The sequence below is a fragment of the Fusarium vanettenii genome (genome assembly GCF_000151355.1).
Source record: "Fusarium vanettenii 77-13-4 chromosome 7 genomic scaffold NECHAsca_46_chr7_1_0, whole genome shotgun sequence".
Taxonomy (NCBI): Eukaryota; Fungi; Ascomycota; class Sordariomycetes; order Hypocreales; family Nectriaceae; genus Fusarium; species Fusarium vanettenii.
Window position 1 is genome coordinate 78,345 of NW_003315842.1, and position 16,537 is coordinate 94,881.

General features: G+C 48.9%; 6 protein-coding genes across 6 annotated transcripts; 3 read left to right on the plus strand and 3 right to left on the minus strand.

Annotated features, from left to right (window-relative positions):
* Positions 1–380: 380 nt before the first annotated feature.
* On the plus strand, positions 381–1,756 carry NECHADRAFT_44307 (uncharacterized protein; the record flags this gene model as incomplete). Its single annotated transcript, XM_003041412.1, has 3 exons — positions 381–646; positions 701–953; positions 1,013–1,756. 3 exons carry the CDS (start codon positions 381–383, stop codon positions 1,754–1,756), a joined length of 1,263 nt encoding a protein of 420 aa, XP_003041458.1.
* A 704-nt stretch (positions 1,757–2,460) lies between these two features.
* NECHADRAFT_82202 (uncharacterized protein) lies at positions 2,461–3,983 on the plus strand (the record flags this gene model as incomplete). Its single annotated transcript, XM_003041413.1, has 2 exons — positions 2,461–2,759; positions 2,936–3,983. The coding sequence occupies 2 exons, from the start codon at positions 2,461–2,463 to the stop codon at positions 3,981–3,983; spliced, it is 1,347 nt and encodes a 448-aa protein (XP_003041459.1).
* A 217-nt stretch (positions 3,984–4,200) lies between these two features.
* Positions 4,201–6,115, minus strand: NECHADRAFT_82203 (uncharacterized protein; the record flags this gene model as incomplete). The annotated part of the gene is made up of 7 exons (XM_003041450.1): positions 4,201–4,226; positions 4,269–4,356; positions 4,560–4,591; positions 4,727–4,736; positions 4,782–4,957; positions 5,092–5,380; positions 5,438–6,115. 7 exons carry the CDS (start codon positions 6,113–6,115, stop codon positions 4,201–4,203), a joined length of 1,299 nt encoding a protein of 432 aa, XP_003041496.1.
* Positions 6,116–6,786: 671 nt separating this feature from the next.
* On the minus strand, positions 6,787–9,951 carry NECHADRAFT_82204 (uncharacterized protein; the record flags this gene model as incomplete). The annotated part of the gene is made up of 7 exons (XM_003041451.1): positions 6,787–7,386; positions 7,489–8,027; positions 8,080–8,911; positions 9,133–9,259; positions 9,394–9,424; positions 9,791–9,841; positions 9,891–9,951. The coding sequence occupies 7 exons, from the start codon at positions 9,949–9,951 to the stop codon at positions 6,787–6,789; spliced, it is 2,241 nt and encodes a 746-aa protein (XP_003041497.1).
* A 705-nt stretch (positions 9,952–10,656) lies between these two features.
* Positions 10,657–12,221, minus strand: NECHADRAFT_82205 (uncharacterized protein; the record flags this gene model as incomplete). Its single annotated transcript, XM_003041452.1, has 6 exons — positions 10,657–10,782; positions 10,863–11,125; positions 11,215–11,329; positions 11,381–11,604; positions 11,706–12,078; positions 12,135–12,221. 6 exons carry the CDS (start codon positions 12,219–12,221, stop codon positions 10,657–10,659), a joined length of 1,188 nt encoding a protein of 395 aa, XP_003041498.1.
* Positions 12,222–14,269: 2,048 nt separating this feature from the next.
* NECHADRAFT_94766 (uncharacterized protein) lies at positions 14,270–16,197 on the plus strand (the record flags this gene model as incomplete). The annotated part of the gene is made up of 6 exons (XM_003041414.1): positions 14,270–14,284; positions 14,348–14,688; positions 14,742–14,864; positions 14,922–15,559; positions 15,617–16,016; positions 16,071–16,197. The coding sequence occupies 6 exons, from the start codon at positions 14,270–14,272 to the stop codon at positions 16,195–16,197; spliced, it is 1,644 nt and encodes a 547-aa protein (XP_003041460.1).
* Between the last annotated feature and the right edge of the window lie 340 nt (positions 16,198–16,537).

Below are 16,537 nucleotides of genomic sequence, written 5' to 3' on the forward strand. Positions count from 1 at the left end.
AAGAGCTCGGGGCGTTCATGTCATAGCCCCGACCTTCTCGATTTTCTGCTAAGAAGCTGGGGTAGAAGGCTAGAGGTTGAATTTTTATCACTAGTGAATGATGCAATACATCCCTGGACTTATCTCTTTTAGCTGAGGTGGATCCCATAGCTCTAAATGGTTCATTAACCCGAGCATGACAGAAAGAGGTTTAGACCGTTAGCAAAGTCAGGCCTTTGGAACTCGTCAGTTGTGCGGAAAAGCATCATAATAGCCCCGATCATCTTTTCATGGCAGAGAGCTACTCCATGTCACCAATGTGACTGATGGAGCTCCCGAGACAACCACCTCCATCTATCCAACTCGTCGGCCTCGCACTACTGATCTAACAGATCACCGACATGTCGACTTCAAGGTGCCCCGCGGAGGGCATCAAAGTTGCCATTATCGGAGGGGGCCCTGCAGGCCTTGCAGCCGCCATTGAGCTCGCCAGACTACCCTTCGTCGACTGGCATCTTTACGAACAGAAGCCAGCCATCAGCGAAATCGGGACCGGTATTACTTTACAGCGCAGCACTTGGAAGTTATTGGAGACACTCGGAGCTTCCAAGCACCTTGGAGCTGGCGACTTCTTCAGGCCTTTAGATGGCCACGACAACCAGTATAGGTGAGTCAGACACTTCTCACAAAGGTAAACTATGCTAATGAATGCGTCTTTCAGGGACGGACGATCCGGAGTGGTTGTGAAGCAGACGCATCCACCAGCACACGTCGCTCCTCACCAAGCTCCCTGCAGAGTGCATAGAGGCAAATTGCAGAAGGCATTGCTCAAGGAAGTAGATCAGGATCGTATTCGGACTGGAGCGAAGTTGGTAAACGTCGAGCGTTTACCGAGTAAGAAGCTCCGCCTCATATTCAGCGACGGTTCAACTAGCGAAGTAGACCTCTTAATCGGTGCTGACGGTATCCGATCTGTGAGTAAATCATATATCATCATCTACAGCCACCCTGCTGACTTCGTCTTAACTATCAGGCCGTCAGAAGCTTTGCCTTTCCCGACCATTCCGTCAACTACACAGGCATGACTGCCTATAGAGCAGTAGTCAAAGTGTCAGACGTCGAGCAGATAAATGGCTTTTCTAGAGCGACTGTGTTCTGGTATGGTACTGAGGGGAAGTGGGTTTACACAACTCCTCTGGATAACCATGACTGGGAAATCACATGTAGGATCAAGGAGGCCGATGACGGGGACCGGTCGACCTGGGGAAGAGAAGTCAGCGTGGCCAACTTTGTTGAAAGATTACAAGAATACTGCGAGCCGGTTCAGCAACTTCTTTCCCTCGTCACTCATGTCAAGCGATTTGACTACTTTGGGGGAACGAGATTGCATTCGGTCATCAAATATGGCTCGATCGCTCTCATAGGAGACGCGTCGCATCCTCTATCCGGTGCCTTTGGTGCTGGCGCTGCTTTTGCTCTCGAAGACGCTCATACAGTTGTAGGAGCACTCCAGTGGGCTGCATCTTCGACTCGAACCTTGCAAGATGCTCTTAAGCTCTTTGACAGCGTGAGGTCACCTTACTACGGTGCTCTTTACCAGACCATGGATAACATCGCCGCTTCCCATGAGAAGACCTCCCGCGAGGCTGCGTCTGCAGAGGAAGAGATCGTTGGCCGTATTGAGAATGTCTCAAAGCCGGAGCATAACTGGATGTTATACCACGATGTAAGATTGAGATCCCCCCCAGTTGTCTTTGTTGGTTCTAATCCGCTATGAGCAGGTCGACCAGGCGCTGGAAGAAGCTATCTCGGTAAACAAGGAGGCAATTGGTATTAGATCGGTGTTATAGGCGTTTCCATTTACTTTGCTATAGATTGGAGAGCTGTGAATAAGCCGGGGTGTGTATGACACTGCACTGAGGGTTTACTGTTTCTCCATGGGTTATGCCCACTGTCAAACCCTCAGAAGTAACGTGTGGAGTGTAGTCGTACCTTGGTAAACACCAAGTCGCTATGATTTCTACCTGTCATAGCGTATAGATACAAAAATTTTCTTGGCCTTTAGAATCACCGCTATGTTGTCTAGAATTGTGCAAAAAGTTCATGTTGATGAAACTAGGTCTGTCTTTATGTCCCGATATCCAGGCGACCAGCTACGGCCATGAGGCACCACTCAGCTGGCACCTTATGAGGCGGATGCACTCAGATTACACAGTTCTCGTAGCAAGAGTCCATCCGGTAATTACGGCAAGGTAAATTTGACAGACCAGCTTGGCTAGCTTCCCCGAGACACGTCTTTTACTTGGCAGATGGCGTGATACCTCTTTTCGTACAGGCCTCACAAGGGCACGATGTTTCCTGCTTAAATACAAGCAAGCATCCTCTTCAGCAACATGGAATACGACGACAATCCAATCGACCAACCAAAGAAGGAATTTTTTAGATCATCTTTCATTTCTTCCAAAGCTACACCGTCGCACAATGTCGACAGACTCTTTTAGAGTCATCATCGTCGGTGGCGGACCCGTTGGCATAGTTGCGGCGCACGCCCTTCACCACGCTGGGGTCGACTTTATTGTCCTTGAGCAGCGAAATAACATCTTTGAGGATGTTGGCGCTAGTCTTATTGTCAGTCCGCACAACTTGAGAGTCTTCCACCAACTCGGTCTATGGAGACATCTTGAAGAAATTGGCGCCCCCCTCCTACATCATTCGCAGGGATTTGACCAGCGGAAGCACAAATTCAAGCGCTCCTATGCTTTGAGTCTTTTGCAGGACAAGTATGTGATTTATATCTTCCACCTACGTTTGGCCAGCCTTATATCAGAGAAAGACTCTGTGTGTGAGCAGGAACGGAGAAAGAAAATCGGAGGCTGAAGCCAATTTTCATTTCCCGATCCAAAATACAGCCCCCAACAATCTTTCCATAGCTTCCACTTACTAACTTCCGTAATAGTCATGGTAGCTCTCTTGTAGCATTTCACCGCGCTCACCTGATCAAAGTTCTCTATGATAACCTACCTGATGATGCGAAAACTCGTTATCTTCCGGGGAAAAAGCTTGTCGACATTGTCATAACCTCGACGGGAACGGATGTCACTTGTACAGATGGGAGTGTCTACTCGGGGTCGGTTGTCATTGGTGCAGACGGCGCTCATTCCAAAACTCGGTCGATAATGCGCCGCTGTGCTCTCCAAGCCGAGTCGTCTCTCACCTCCACCTGGGATCCCGAGTCCCCTTTCACATCAACTTACAAGTGCCTTTGGGCATCATTCAATCGCCCCTCGGAGCCAGGAGATAGTTACGAAACACAGGGCCAGGACCGCAGTATCATGTATCTAACGGGCCGTGACAAAGGCTGGATATTCTTGTACGAGAAGCTTGATCAGCCATCCAACGATAGGCCCTTCTACGACGAAAAGGCTCTCCGCTCCTTTGGGTATAGCTTTGCGCATTGGCCTCTCAATGAAAAGCTGACAGTGAAAGATGCACTCGAAGATCCGTCTACCATCGTCGGCATGACTGACCTGGAAGAGGGAATTGCCAAGAACGTCAGTTGGAATGGCCGTATCATACTTGTCGGGGACGCATGGCACAAGTTTACCCCAAACTCTGGCTTGGGCTTTAACAATGGAGTCCAGGATGTGGTGTCATTGTGTAACAGATTACAGGCGCTGATATGTGCAGAGGCCAAGCCAGATGTGGCAGCTCTTCAGACCGCCTTTGATGAATATTATGCTGAGAGACATGAACCGCTCGAGGCGGATTTCTTGCGCTCTGCTGGCGCGACGCGGCTATCAACTTGGGAGACTCGAATGGGTTATATTCTAGGGAGATACTTGTATTCGATTGGTCATGTTCAGCGGTATTTAACGGGTAAAAATGTTTCCCCAAGAATTAGTCAAGGACTGATCCTTAGCTATATATTGGCATCAGAACCGTTTTTGGGGAAAGTTCCTTGGAAATATTCTCTTAGCAGTCAAGAAGAACTCAAAGAGAGATAATAGATTTACTCTGCTTTGTAACTCGCAGTACAAGATCTTGTTATAGTGTACATCTATGTATTATCCAACAGGTTAGCAACCTACTTGCATAGCGATTGTCTTGGTAACAGTATACCCATTTTCCAAAGCATAAACTAGTCATCCTATGTTCATGTTACCAAATTATCAAGCGCGTAACTCTTTCCCAGAGGGTACCAGTGACGATCTTCTTACTGAGTTATCCCATCAAGGACCGGGCTTCAACTATAACACAGAACATATTATCAATACGTCATAGCATCATACCTCGATTCTGACTCAGTAGCATGTAACTACATAGCAGCTCGACCTCCTCGGTCGATTTCATGATCTTCTCATCTAATACATCTCTTACCTGTGGTAAAAGGACACATGTCATTATTAAAGGTCACGATCTTCGGGCTCAGTTAACCCATTAAGGGCCGGGCTGCAACTAGAATAAAGAACAGATCTTCAACACATCATAACATCATGGCCCGATGTTAACACAGTCACTCCTTCACTGCGTTGTGACACCAGAGCGAGCTTCCAATCGGTATAGATATGGCCACTACTTACCCTTGCAACCGTAGTATGCTCTACTACGTAGACTACCGAGGGTACCATAGCCGCGTCGGTATGAAATAAACTTTCGGAGTGTAATTCTTTTCGGGGTCCGGTTCATGAACTCGGCACGTTTATAAAGCCCGAGGTATAACGTTAAGCAATTTGCAATGGGCACATACACTGGATAACCTGTATATTTAACCTCATGGAATCGATTGTCTACATTCTACTCACCGTGATATTAATTCTTTGATCTATCACGTCAAGTATTATCGCATCTCTTGGTTCACGATGCATTCGAACTCTCTTGCTCTCGCCACGTGCCTTTTCGGCGTTTCTTCCGCCTACCCAGCCCATAACCAGAGGCCATGGCTTGCTCCGCCGTGGGAAAAATCTCCTTTCGAGTATGCCTATACCGTAAGTAATACTAGTACACTATGTAAGAGTCTCCCAGTAAATCTGATGTTTTAGAAATATGGACCAGTGTTCCCACTGTCAGAAGCCTACATCTTCCGGCCTAAGAAATCCATAACCTCCAACGTACCCAGATCGGATGTGCGGATACGCTTCTCGCCGTCGACGATGTTAACTGTCACTAGTCCCGCATACCTCGTGTACCATGTTTCCCAGTCTTTTGAGGTGGTTGGGTATGGGAATGTTGCAACCACCTTGTTCTGGCCGTTGAATCGGACTTCCGCTGCACCTCCTCCTCCCGAGTCAACGATATAAATGCAATCAGTGCTTGTCGGTTTGACGGTGACTGGATGGGGTCTTTTAACCCCTTCTAGGCAAACAAGCTGCTCATCGACCGCATTCACCAGAACCTCATCCCCCTGAACAATGAACAGCAACGGGACTTCTCGACTGCCACAGTCCTGACGAAATCTTACCGACGCCGAGACAACAGTGAGACCATGTACGTCAGCGCGCCCCCAAAGCCAGTTGTCGAGAATATTTTCCATCGGAACGTTGCCCCAGTTGTGATCGTGATAGGCGTTTCCTTCAACTTTCGTCTTGGTGCCGTTGGTGATGATTTCGCCAGTGAGGTGACCGCCAGGAACAGCCACAAACCAAGAGAAGTGACGGCCGTCCACATCCCACCGACCCGTGCCCGGGCGATAGGAGGGGGTAGTTGCTGTAATGGTGACATCGGCGCCGAAGCCTTCCATCTCGTCCGGGTCGACGTGGATGTGGTACTTCCGTAAGCCATCAATGCTTCGGAAAGAACTCTTTTCGAATCGCACATGGCATTTATCCTTGCCAACATCCAAGTTGGCAGACAGCTTAAATCTCTTGTGCAAGTCGCAGAGCTTTTCCCCGTCCTTGGCAATGTTTAGATCGATGAGTCCTGCCTTGGTACCGGCACCTTCGGAGTTGTAGAAGAAGGCTACTTGGAGAAACCAGCCATCTTGCAGGTGCCCGTCAGCGTACCACCACTCATACTCGCCACTTTCGGTGTTTGGACTGCGTAGGGCATCCTCCCATTCCTCAAATTTTGAACGATGCAGTCCATGCTCACTCATGCTCGCGTCGTCAGTGAGAAGGCGACCCTGGTTCAGCTGGGCCATATTTATGGCGTCTTGTATAAAGTATTGGGAAGAGTGAGGTCCTATATCAATGCTACACAACGAAGAGATGAAGTGAAGAGCATGAAACATAACGGGGAGAGATGCAATATTGAATAAATAGAGAAATGTCATCTTATCTGCAATGGCAAGTCCACGAGAGACCGTCAGCAACGACAGGAAAAAACACAGTCATCAAAACGTGACAGTATTAGAGCCTAACAACGAATATCAGACTTTGTTATGGGTTCATTCCGGAATCGCACGACCTCAGCAGGTGATATGGAGTTTTGACTCCACTGTTTTCGTGTCGCGTTTGGTGAGCAGTAGGTTATCAGGCAGACCTACTCTGCAGTCAAGGGATCCGGAGTTTTCCCCCTGTCTAGTGGGTAATGGCCGCAAGTCCGGTGATCAGTATCGGCTCATGAGAGGACATGCAAGTCTGAAACTCCGGGCCAGGAGCAGACGATGTTCCGTGTACTTGAGAATATCATCATGATGGCCAAGGTTAGATTACAAGGTTGGATTTCAAAGAATAGTTCTAATCACTGGTAGAACTGGTGTGATTAAGATAAAAGAAATGTTACGTAGACCCGCGGCCACCACCTAACAAATGAAACCGTAACTCTTAAGGGACCATTGATTGAAACAATTCCTTCTATCGCCTGCCTCTTTCATTCTTCAAATCTTAACTTCGTCCATCGCTCTCCGATCGATAACCTGTTTAGATCAAGCTCCATCAAAACAACACCACGCTTTTCTGTCGTAAAAGCAACCCTTCCCCCCTTGATCGTCAACCTATTGGTCTGATAGCCCGGGGGGAGCCAAAGAAAAGTGTCACAACCCCAAGTGATCCACCTTTCATGGGCAAGGACGCACTCGTGAGGTACTCCTTGTCGTGTTGGTAGTGACGCGCCTTTGTCTTGGAGCGACAACCGAGGAACAAGTAGATTTCCGACTTGAGATTCAATGCGAGAGCCATCGTCAGAAAATCGAAGTTTCTCGCCCGACAGCCGGCAATCCAGTGCCGCCAGTTTTTCCCCTTTTGGCCTCCAGAACTGCATCTCATCTCTAGACCCGAATGAAGCGTAGACTCCCAAAGTTTGAGTGCGTGAGATGGCCGCATTGAATCCAATCATCGCGTGGATCTCATGTATCTTCAGAGACCCAATCAATTCCCCATCGGAAGTGCTGCGGACGACATATTCCCATGGGCGATGGGAACCTCCGTATCCAAAGGCCGCAATCGACTCACTATTTTCAGCAAAGTTCACCTGTAAATACTGTAAATACTTTAAATACTGGTGAATATTCAACCACGTGTCGATGGTGAAGGCACAGATTTCTTGTCCTGTTGCCACTTTGACGAGATGTACCTGACAACGATCCACATTCAAGCGCGAAATGTATGATAAAAATTCGCCATTCGGAGAAAAGAGAATTTCGCGTATCAGGTCTTGGACTTTTATCCCCTCGAAAAGATGGGTCCCTTTGGAAATGTCCCACACGTGAATGGTTTCACTATTTTTTGATTGCCAGGCCACTCGGTCCTTGAGGGGCGAGAAGACGAGCCCGGAAACGTCCCCTTGCAAAAGAGACACACTATGCCATGTGCCTGTCTCGAAAATCGAGGTCTGGGATGAACCGACCATGGGTGGCAAAACTTGTTTGGACAGGTCACCACCCACGTTCCATTTCCAGAGCTCCCTCTTGCTTCCTCCTTGAACAAGAAGTAAATTGTCAGCTCCAGGAACAAACTGAAGGCCATAGACCGAGGCGAAATGGCTTTCCAGTCGCACTTCCTGGTCGCTAACGTCCCCGGAAGCAGTGCCGAGTGTCACAGCCCACAGATGAATTAGAGTCCCCCACGCTGGCATGGGGAATTGGGCTGGGATTGATGCCATGTATCGGCCATCTGGGGAAAGAGACAATTTTTCAGAACCCTTGGTGATGTCGAAGCGACCAACCTCCTTCCCTGTCGCCGTCAGGTGTAATCGAACGGGGCCCTTCTTTCAGCTGAGTAGCAATGTATCGAGCATTATTTGGCGAGAAAACAACTGACTTGATATCATCCCACTCCTCTTGACGAGCCAGAGAGAATCGGAAGGACTCTTGCCAGGTTTCAGTATCCCACTGCACAACAGTCCCACTGATTGCTGAAGCCAAGGTCTTTCCATCATCCAAAAATACGACGTCCCAGACCTTGTCCGTACCGACATGCAGGTCTTTCAACTCATCCGTAGCAACGTCCCATAATTGGATGCAATGTTGTCTGTGGTATATATTGACCACGATGGCCAATATTCGCCCATTTGGCGCGAACTGTATTGCGTGAGGTTCGCCCTTGAGGTCGCGCGTGCGTTTCTGAGAGCTGTCTGTAGTTGACCACAGCCCAAGACGACGAGCATTAACCGTTGCTGCAATCATATCGCCTTTGGGAGTAATCGCGATTACATCCAGGTCATGAAAGAAATGAGCTCCTTCGAATTTTACCGTGCGATTCGAACCGGGTTCCCAAACACAAAGGAATCCAAGCACCCCTCCAAGCGCAAGCTGTTTGCCGTCTTTCGAGAACGCGATGCAACGAATGGATTCGTAAAACTCGAGTCTCTGCAGTTCGACGCCTGTAGCAACATCCCATAGCTTCACGGGTCCAGTGTAGCCCCCTGACGCAAGCACCGTGCTATCTGGGGAAAATGCGAAGCTTAGATGGCTTTTTTCGGAGCCTCCCAAGACCAACAGCTCTGGGTTCCAAACCTGCCTCGGTGGGCTCACGACCTTGATCCACGGAGGGATAAACTATGAAAACTCTCTGCGTATGATGCTTCGCCCAGGACTGAAGAGAAGTGCGGACACGTAAATTTGCATTGGAGCCCTTTCAATGATCCAACGGTTCTCGTGTAGGAAAGGCCTTGCGTCTTCGACAAGCGCATGGAGGTCAGGACAATCAGCCTTCTGTGTTGTCAACTGTTAACAAAAGTCCTTTTCAGGATTGATACACGGGCAGTGAAATTAAATACCTCTGTCATCTTCTGGAGGCGATTCATCGCCAGAATCGCCACATGCATCTGCCTCATCAGACTGAGTGCCTCGAGCCAACCCAAGAACTTCTCCCGCAGGAACTTGTGGATGACCCAGATCGAGACCCTAAATATGATTCAAAGCTGGGTAGAAGATCCAGATACTCCCTTCGTATTCTAGCTTCATAGCTTAGCTAGTACGGGCAAGTCCAGTATCGCCCTAACCATTACTCAACGCCTTCAGCAACGGAAGCCTTTTACCACTTCAAAACCTCCGCATTCATCTCTCGTACTTAGAGCCAGTTAGTTCTTCAACAATAACAATAAGAGCCAAAGCTCAGGGACAAATCTTGTCACTACTATCGCGCGATACCTAGCATCTACTATACCCAGACTCAGGAGTCACATTTCGAAGGCGATCCAAGTCAGTCCCAATATCGACAACAAGAAACCTAGGGAGCAGCTTCGCTTACTCGTCCGCAATCCTCTCTTATCCCTTGACGAGGAGTTATCTTCGCCCACCCGGTTCCTCATCGTCATAGATGCTCTTAATGAGTATTCAAACGCCAGAAACATTCTTCAACTTCTTATGAACCTCAACCTCGGAAAGCCAAAGGTCCAAATGCGGATCCTGGTCACTAGCCGGAAGGAGACCTACATCTCCAAGTATTTCGAGACAATTCTTCAAGGCCTCTATCGTTCGGCCCATCTAGAAAGGATTAGCAGTCAGAATCATGTCAGGGATAGTCACAGCTTACACGCTACAGAGGAAGTCGAGGAGATCGGCATTAATAACATTTCCAAGTTTCTCAAACACATATTGTCAGGAATTACCGATACTCAGCAATGGCCCAAAGACTAATTAAACGTCGACAAAATTGAGAGGCTGAGGAAGATAGCAGGGGGCTTATTCCTATGTGCTTCTATAGCCTGCCGATTCCTTGACTATAAGCTGGACGAAGAAGATCTCGACGGCCGACTACAGCTTATTCTAGATGGCGACGATGAGTTCAGAGAGACTAATAGGCACCAAGTCCATATATTCAAGAAGATTCTGGAGTACCATCACGTCAGGCGAGATAGCAAAAGGCTAAAGAGAGAGAGACAGAAGGCAGCAGACGAGATCAGGTTAATTCTAAGAACCATCGCCATTCTATTCAGGCCGGTATCCATAGATTCACTGAGTCGCTTTATCTCGAAGGGAGAAAAAGACCTCAAACAGCAAGTCGCTGCATTCGGTGCCGTGGTCAACATTCCCGAGCAGGACAACGGTTCATTAACACTGATTCATCTCTCTTTCAGCGAGTTCCTTCTGAGCGATCAGTATCCATCTGATTTTCAGGTATATCCGGAAAAGGTCCATGAAAGAATGTTGGAAAAGTGCATCGACTTGATGAAGGCTGGTCTTTGTCAGGATATGTGCGACCTTCAACATCCGGGCGGCCGCGTCGAAGATCTAGCACCCGCGGTTGTCGACAGGTGCATTCCGCAGTACTTGCAGTATTGTTGCCATCACTGGATTGATCATCTGGAGAATATGACTGAGGGGAGACGCAACGGCTTTCTAGGGAATGATGGGGTGCCCTCGAGGTAACCACCGTGTTCTTCTACCTCTCGGGAGTCGAAGAGGGCGGCACCAACGCACGTTAGCTGTTCAAGTCGAGTATCATCTGCGATTTCCTACTCGAGTTTAGTGTGCTTCCCTCCAACACTCACAGGAGAATCAATACCGTCATCTGCTCACGAAGAGCCTTGACACCCTCTGAAATGGCCGGAAGCTCGGACAAGGCCATGTCGCTTCCGAGGGTAGTGAAGCCGCCCGATATCTTTGCGTTGGCGTTTTTTGCATCTTTCAGCATGTCATTCCACGCGTCTGCTTGCACGGCATCACGACCAGTACGGACAAGGGAGCCATGCTGATAGTGTACCAGAAGTCTGATCTGGTAACGAAGAGAGGTTGCATAAATGTTGACAATCTCCTGCTCCATCCTTTCTAGAAGAGAGGAGGTCGTTGGGTTGTGTCTGATACACGGTAAGTGAACTGTATTTCTGTAGGCCGGGAAGAGGATACGCGCTGTTCACTTTGGCGCAACTCGTTCAGCCTGTGCTCAACCACGTTGCTTTGCAGGGTAAGGAAGCAAATATCCTCGAACCCAGTGGCTGCATCTTCATCTTGCTGGAACACGTTTTGGAGAAACTAGATCATGATCAGCAGGGCAGTCCAATCTTGAAGGGCGACATTGAATACCGGTATTATCGCCATAGCACCACCCCAGGCCAAAGCAGCCGTCGGATCCGCGGACACGCCAGCTTTGACAAGGTCTTTGTACTTGACAATGAACTTGATGACTTCGTAAATCTTGTCTCGGACAACAACTTGTTTTCCCTGTCTGACAATGACGACTCGCTTCTCTGAAAGGTTGTCAAGCTCTTTCCTGACCCATTCCTGAATTAGACTCTGATTGGTTTTGGCTGCTTCGAGGTATGAGGTAGGTAGTGGTGTTTGTTTGATTCCTGTCCCGGCCATCTTGTTAGCTTGCTAGACCCAGCTTCATAATTATATCAACGCGTACCGCTCGCAGCAACGTTTGCGTGGGCAAGGACATATTTCTCATAATGGAGCAGTTTACTGTCAAAGTCCTCTTCTGTACACAGTTTGTTGTACGCCTGTTGCCATAGAGTGCGCCTCGAGATAGCATCGGAGCTCTCGGGGGCTGGATTGGAAGACTGCGCCTTTGTGTCGGCTGAAGCAAGTACAAGGGTGGGAGAAGCATCTTGGCCTCCAGAACCAGACCCAAGCTGATCAGGTACCTCATCCGTCGACTCAGGTGTTAGTTGGTTGGATGGTTCGGCTATAGCTCGGTTTGAGAGTTCCGACGTCAGTTGGATTGTCAAGTCTGCCTGGACTTGGTTCGTCGGCGCATGATGCTCATCAGCGAGATTAGGCTGATTAAAAAGCAAGCAAATAGTGATCCAAAGCCAGACATTGAACCATTCTTTACCGCATTTCCTGCCTCCGTAGCCGTTTTATCATGTGTGTTCAGTCGCCTCTTGATGCGGGTGGACATACGGCTCAAGTAGCGGTCCATGCTTGGCAACAAGCCGAGATACCAGGCTGGTAAGACACAATGAATAGGCAAACGGCGAAAGTTCAGACCATTGACTGCACCTGCTGGCTATTGTGAAGAGGCTGATCACGTAGAACGTAGGTTAGAAACTGTGAGGCAGTCTTTGGGCCGAGGCATATCTTCACCCAACCCTGTGCTTGGCCCTAAGCTTCTGCAGGACCTCAAGCGAAGCGCTGGGGGCTTGAAAATATGACTTTTATTGGTTAAAGTTAGTGTCAGGCTCTGTCAGCTCAGCCAAGATTGGGCCTCACATGTTAGCGAATACGAAGCCCTTCGCTGCCAGTCTGATTCGTCCTCTGTGCCATGCTGCATGGAGGTGATGGCTCTGGGACTTAGTCCAGGTCTACGGGCCATGCTCGAAGTGCTTCGTTGGTCAGATTCCATTAGAAGTTTCTGTAAACAAAGGAAGAGACTCTTTGTTGTTGGGTCTGCCCTCAAATGCCCTGTCTTCTGTCTCTCCGAATGTCTCATCACCTATGCTCCCCTACATTCACAAGTTCGCCCACGCTTATGCCGCTGGCGGGAGAACCGAGGAACGCGCTGAGCTGAGCCCCCTCGTCGCTACGACGCATCGCGTCTGGTGGGTCCCCCAGGTCCCGAATCCTATACTGTATCTCAGCCTAGCGTGTCCTTCGACGTCTAAAGGAGGCGGCTCTCAGCTACCCTATAGAACAACACACACATATGATGGCCATTGAATTCTCAACACCAAATTCACGCCTCATAGAACAAAGCTCCTAATTCGGGCCATATACTGCTTCTCTGACTTGGCCAGCAAGCCAGAAACAGGACAGTACAAGGGTGCCCGCAAGATTGGACGTATGATTAACCAAATACGCTACACTGAATATAAAAAGAAACAGGCGTCGTAAACACGATCTTTACTAATTGAAGGTTTTTGACCTACATAGTCCAGCACTATGACGACCGAAAGCGAATATCTAGCGTAGATCAGCAAGCTTAATTAACCCTTGAGTTTGAAGTTCAGGCTCCATCAAGAAAACCTCAGCGTAGCGAGACGCGAAAAAAGACGTTGAAGGTTGTGACTCAAGATCTTCAAAACCCATCGACCCTCCCTGATGAGAACCAGTTCAAATTGTCTCATCTAAACGACTGTGCGTTGCAAATACGTTGACGAGTGAATAGCGAAGCTCAATTTATCACACTTCGCATCCATTTGAGATCAAATGGGAATTAACGCGCACAGGTCCTCGCCTCGAGCGTTGATGAGCAAAACATCTTTCATGCTGCTCACAATATGGCATCACGGACGATATAATAGACATTTCCGCCGTTGGTTAGAAGCCGACGTTCTTCGGGCCTATCGTGGCTGGTCTCTCTGACCTGTTAGACAATAGAAAAGACTTGAACAAAATAATGGCTTGTCAAAATTGACCCCTTATCTCGGTACTTGTCCATGGTCATTCGGCAGCAGTGCCGACTTAACCGAATCCATGACCACGTCTCTTCTGCAGTCTATAATGCAGCCGAAGATTGCTAATCAGATATAAGCAACTCAGCTGGCCAACGACGACTCAAATTCGAGGCCAGCCCGGGCCAGACCAATAATTTTCGGGCACACTAACCCGTAATAGTCCATCATGTCCAAGTCTAGACCAGAAAGACATGAACTGCCGACGCTGAGAAACTCTATTACCCCGCAACCCCAGACACAGCAATCCTGGTTAGCCATTTCCCCTGATAACAGCTTCTTACAAGCATGTGCCCCAGACCATCGATCTACTTGCCGACAGGCTGTACCGAAACTCAAATAGCTTGGAGTTTCCCCGCTATCGACATAGTAAGAAGCCTCTTGACTGATTCTAGTCATCCGAGGTATCATGTCTGCCTCGGGGTGCCCTCACGACATGAAGAGACGGCAAGCAAATGATAGATTGAGCCTGTAGATAAATCAACAGTATTTGCATTTCATACGAGTAGTCGTAGCAACAGAAGTTGACAATTTGACTTGCGACTAATCTGGAATTTGCTTGCTGAATTTAATCAAGATGCAGAGTCAAACGGTTAGTGAAAGGTTGTCCTTTGCGAGAAGTCCCCAAGACTAATCTCTACCCTAACGGCACCAGGAACGTGAAAACGTTCAAGATGAACTCCAGATTGAGGTTCTTCCGGGAACCGAGATCATGACAGACATTGGCAAACACCGATTTGTCAAGACGGAGCAGACAAACCAAGTTCTCGTTCCACAGCCGTCCCAGGATCCCCATGACCCTCTCAACTGGAAGCCTCTGTGGAAGTTCTCCGCAATTGTCTCTGTATCAACCATGACTTTCACGCAGGGATTTGCTCCACTGGCATTGGCCCCGATGTTTCCTGACCTGATCAGAGATTATAACAGCAATCTCGAAGATGTTATCCAATTCACGGGTGTCACCATCTTGATCCTCGGATTCAGCAACTTTGTCTGGTCGGTTCTATGACGGTTCACACTACGACGATAAGTTACTGACGAAGGAGAAGGGCACCCATTTCTACTTCTTTCGGTCGTCGACCCGTGTACCTTGCATCCCAACTTATTTGCATGGCTTGTCATATAATCCGAGCAAAGGCTTCAACATACGGGACGTTTATGGGAGCTTGCGTGTATGGGTATCCCCAACGACATGTTTCCAGACGAATGCTGACAGCAGTTTCATACAGGCTTAACGGAATAGGAGCAGGTCCTTCCGAGATTCTCCAACCTGCTGTTATCGCCGACATCTTTTTTCTCCACGATCGAGGAACATGGAACGCGCTGTACTGGGTTGTTTATATGGGGTCACTCATGGTGGCACCCATCATTGCCGGCCCCATGGCGGACCGTACAGGCTGGCAAAACTTCTGGTGGCTGAATGTTGCCGTCACTGGACTTTCAATTATCCTTGGCATCTTTGGGTTCCCCGAAACCAAGTGGAATCGCATCGATTCGATCGAGGCTGAGCCGGACACCGATGTACAAGTGGGCGTTCCTACCCAAGACGGCAAGCATCCGGCCCCTGAAGGCGATGTTGAAAAGTCCACGGCTGCACCCGAACAGTCTCATGTGGAATCCGTTTTGGATCCGAGTCTGGGTAAGGGGGGCCCGTCGAAGCAGCAATGGTTGTTGTTCCAGCCCAACTCATCCCCCCTGAGAAGCATTCTGCTCGACCTCTGGACTCCGTGGAGACTTTTCGTGTACCCCATTGTTCTTTTTGCTTCTTTCGTTGTCAGCTGGAGTTGCAGCAACTTCCTGATCCTCAACCTCACACAGTCCCAGGTCTTTGCCGCTCCTCCATACAACATGAGCTCACAGTCCATAGGTATGCTTCAAAACTCACAAAGTCCCAAGCATTAGGGCAGCGGCTAACAAGAGACAGGATTCCTCAACTTTGCTATTCTTGTCGGCGCTTTGATTGGACTAGTCACTGCGGGACCATTCAGCGACTGGGTATCCGCCAAAGCAACCACCAGGAACGGCGGTATTCGTGAACCCGAGATGCGCTTGCCGGCCATGATTCCCTACGTGATCATTATGATCTTTGGCAATATCATCACGTCCATCGGATACGAGAAGCAGTGGCCATGGCCAGTCATTGTTGTGCTGGGCTATTCGTCGGCGGGCATACAGGTTGCCGCCCTGCCCAGTATTGCCAGTACCTATGCAGTGGACTGTTACAAGCCAGTGACAGGGTCACTCTTTGTTGCTATCACTGTAAACAAGAGTCTTTGGGGATATGGAATGGGTAGATTCATCACTCCATGGACCATCGAGGCAGGGTAAGGCAACACCTACATTCACAGAACAGCGATCAAAGCTAACAGATTCTGCAGGTTCATGCCCGCATTCATGACTAACATGGCACTCACGGTTTTATGGTGTGGCTTGGGAGCTGTCTTTTACTTCTATGGTAAGACTTTCAGGCGATGGACAAGTAACAGCAGCGTTCATCAGATGTGAGGTTCCTGCGAGGAGAACGGGAGGGCTTTTTCTAGTCTTGAAGTGATCGATTGCCGGAAGGACCAATGTCTTTATTCTTTTTCGCTACAAGCAGATTGACGCCGACATTCCGTTCTATAGCTTTAGTCTCATCTTCTCATGATTTTGCAGACTCGTCACCGTGATGCTCGTGGAAATTCATGCAACGATCTTCCCGCGGCTCGCTCTGGCAGTTCAAGAGCACCGGGCTTGAGCCCAGCATTGCATTGTTGGAGCCCGCCCGAGACCTCCAATCCAATGACCCATGATCATTGCCACCAGTAGACGGATGCCCCAACCTCTGCAGTACTGTTGGCCTTCA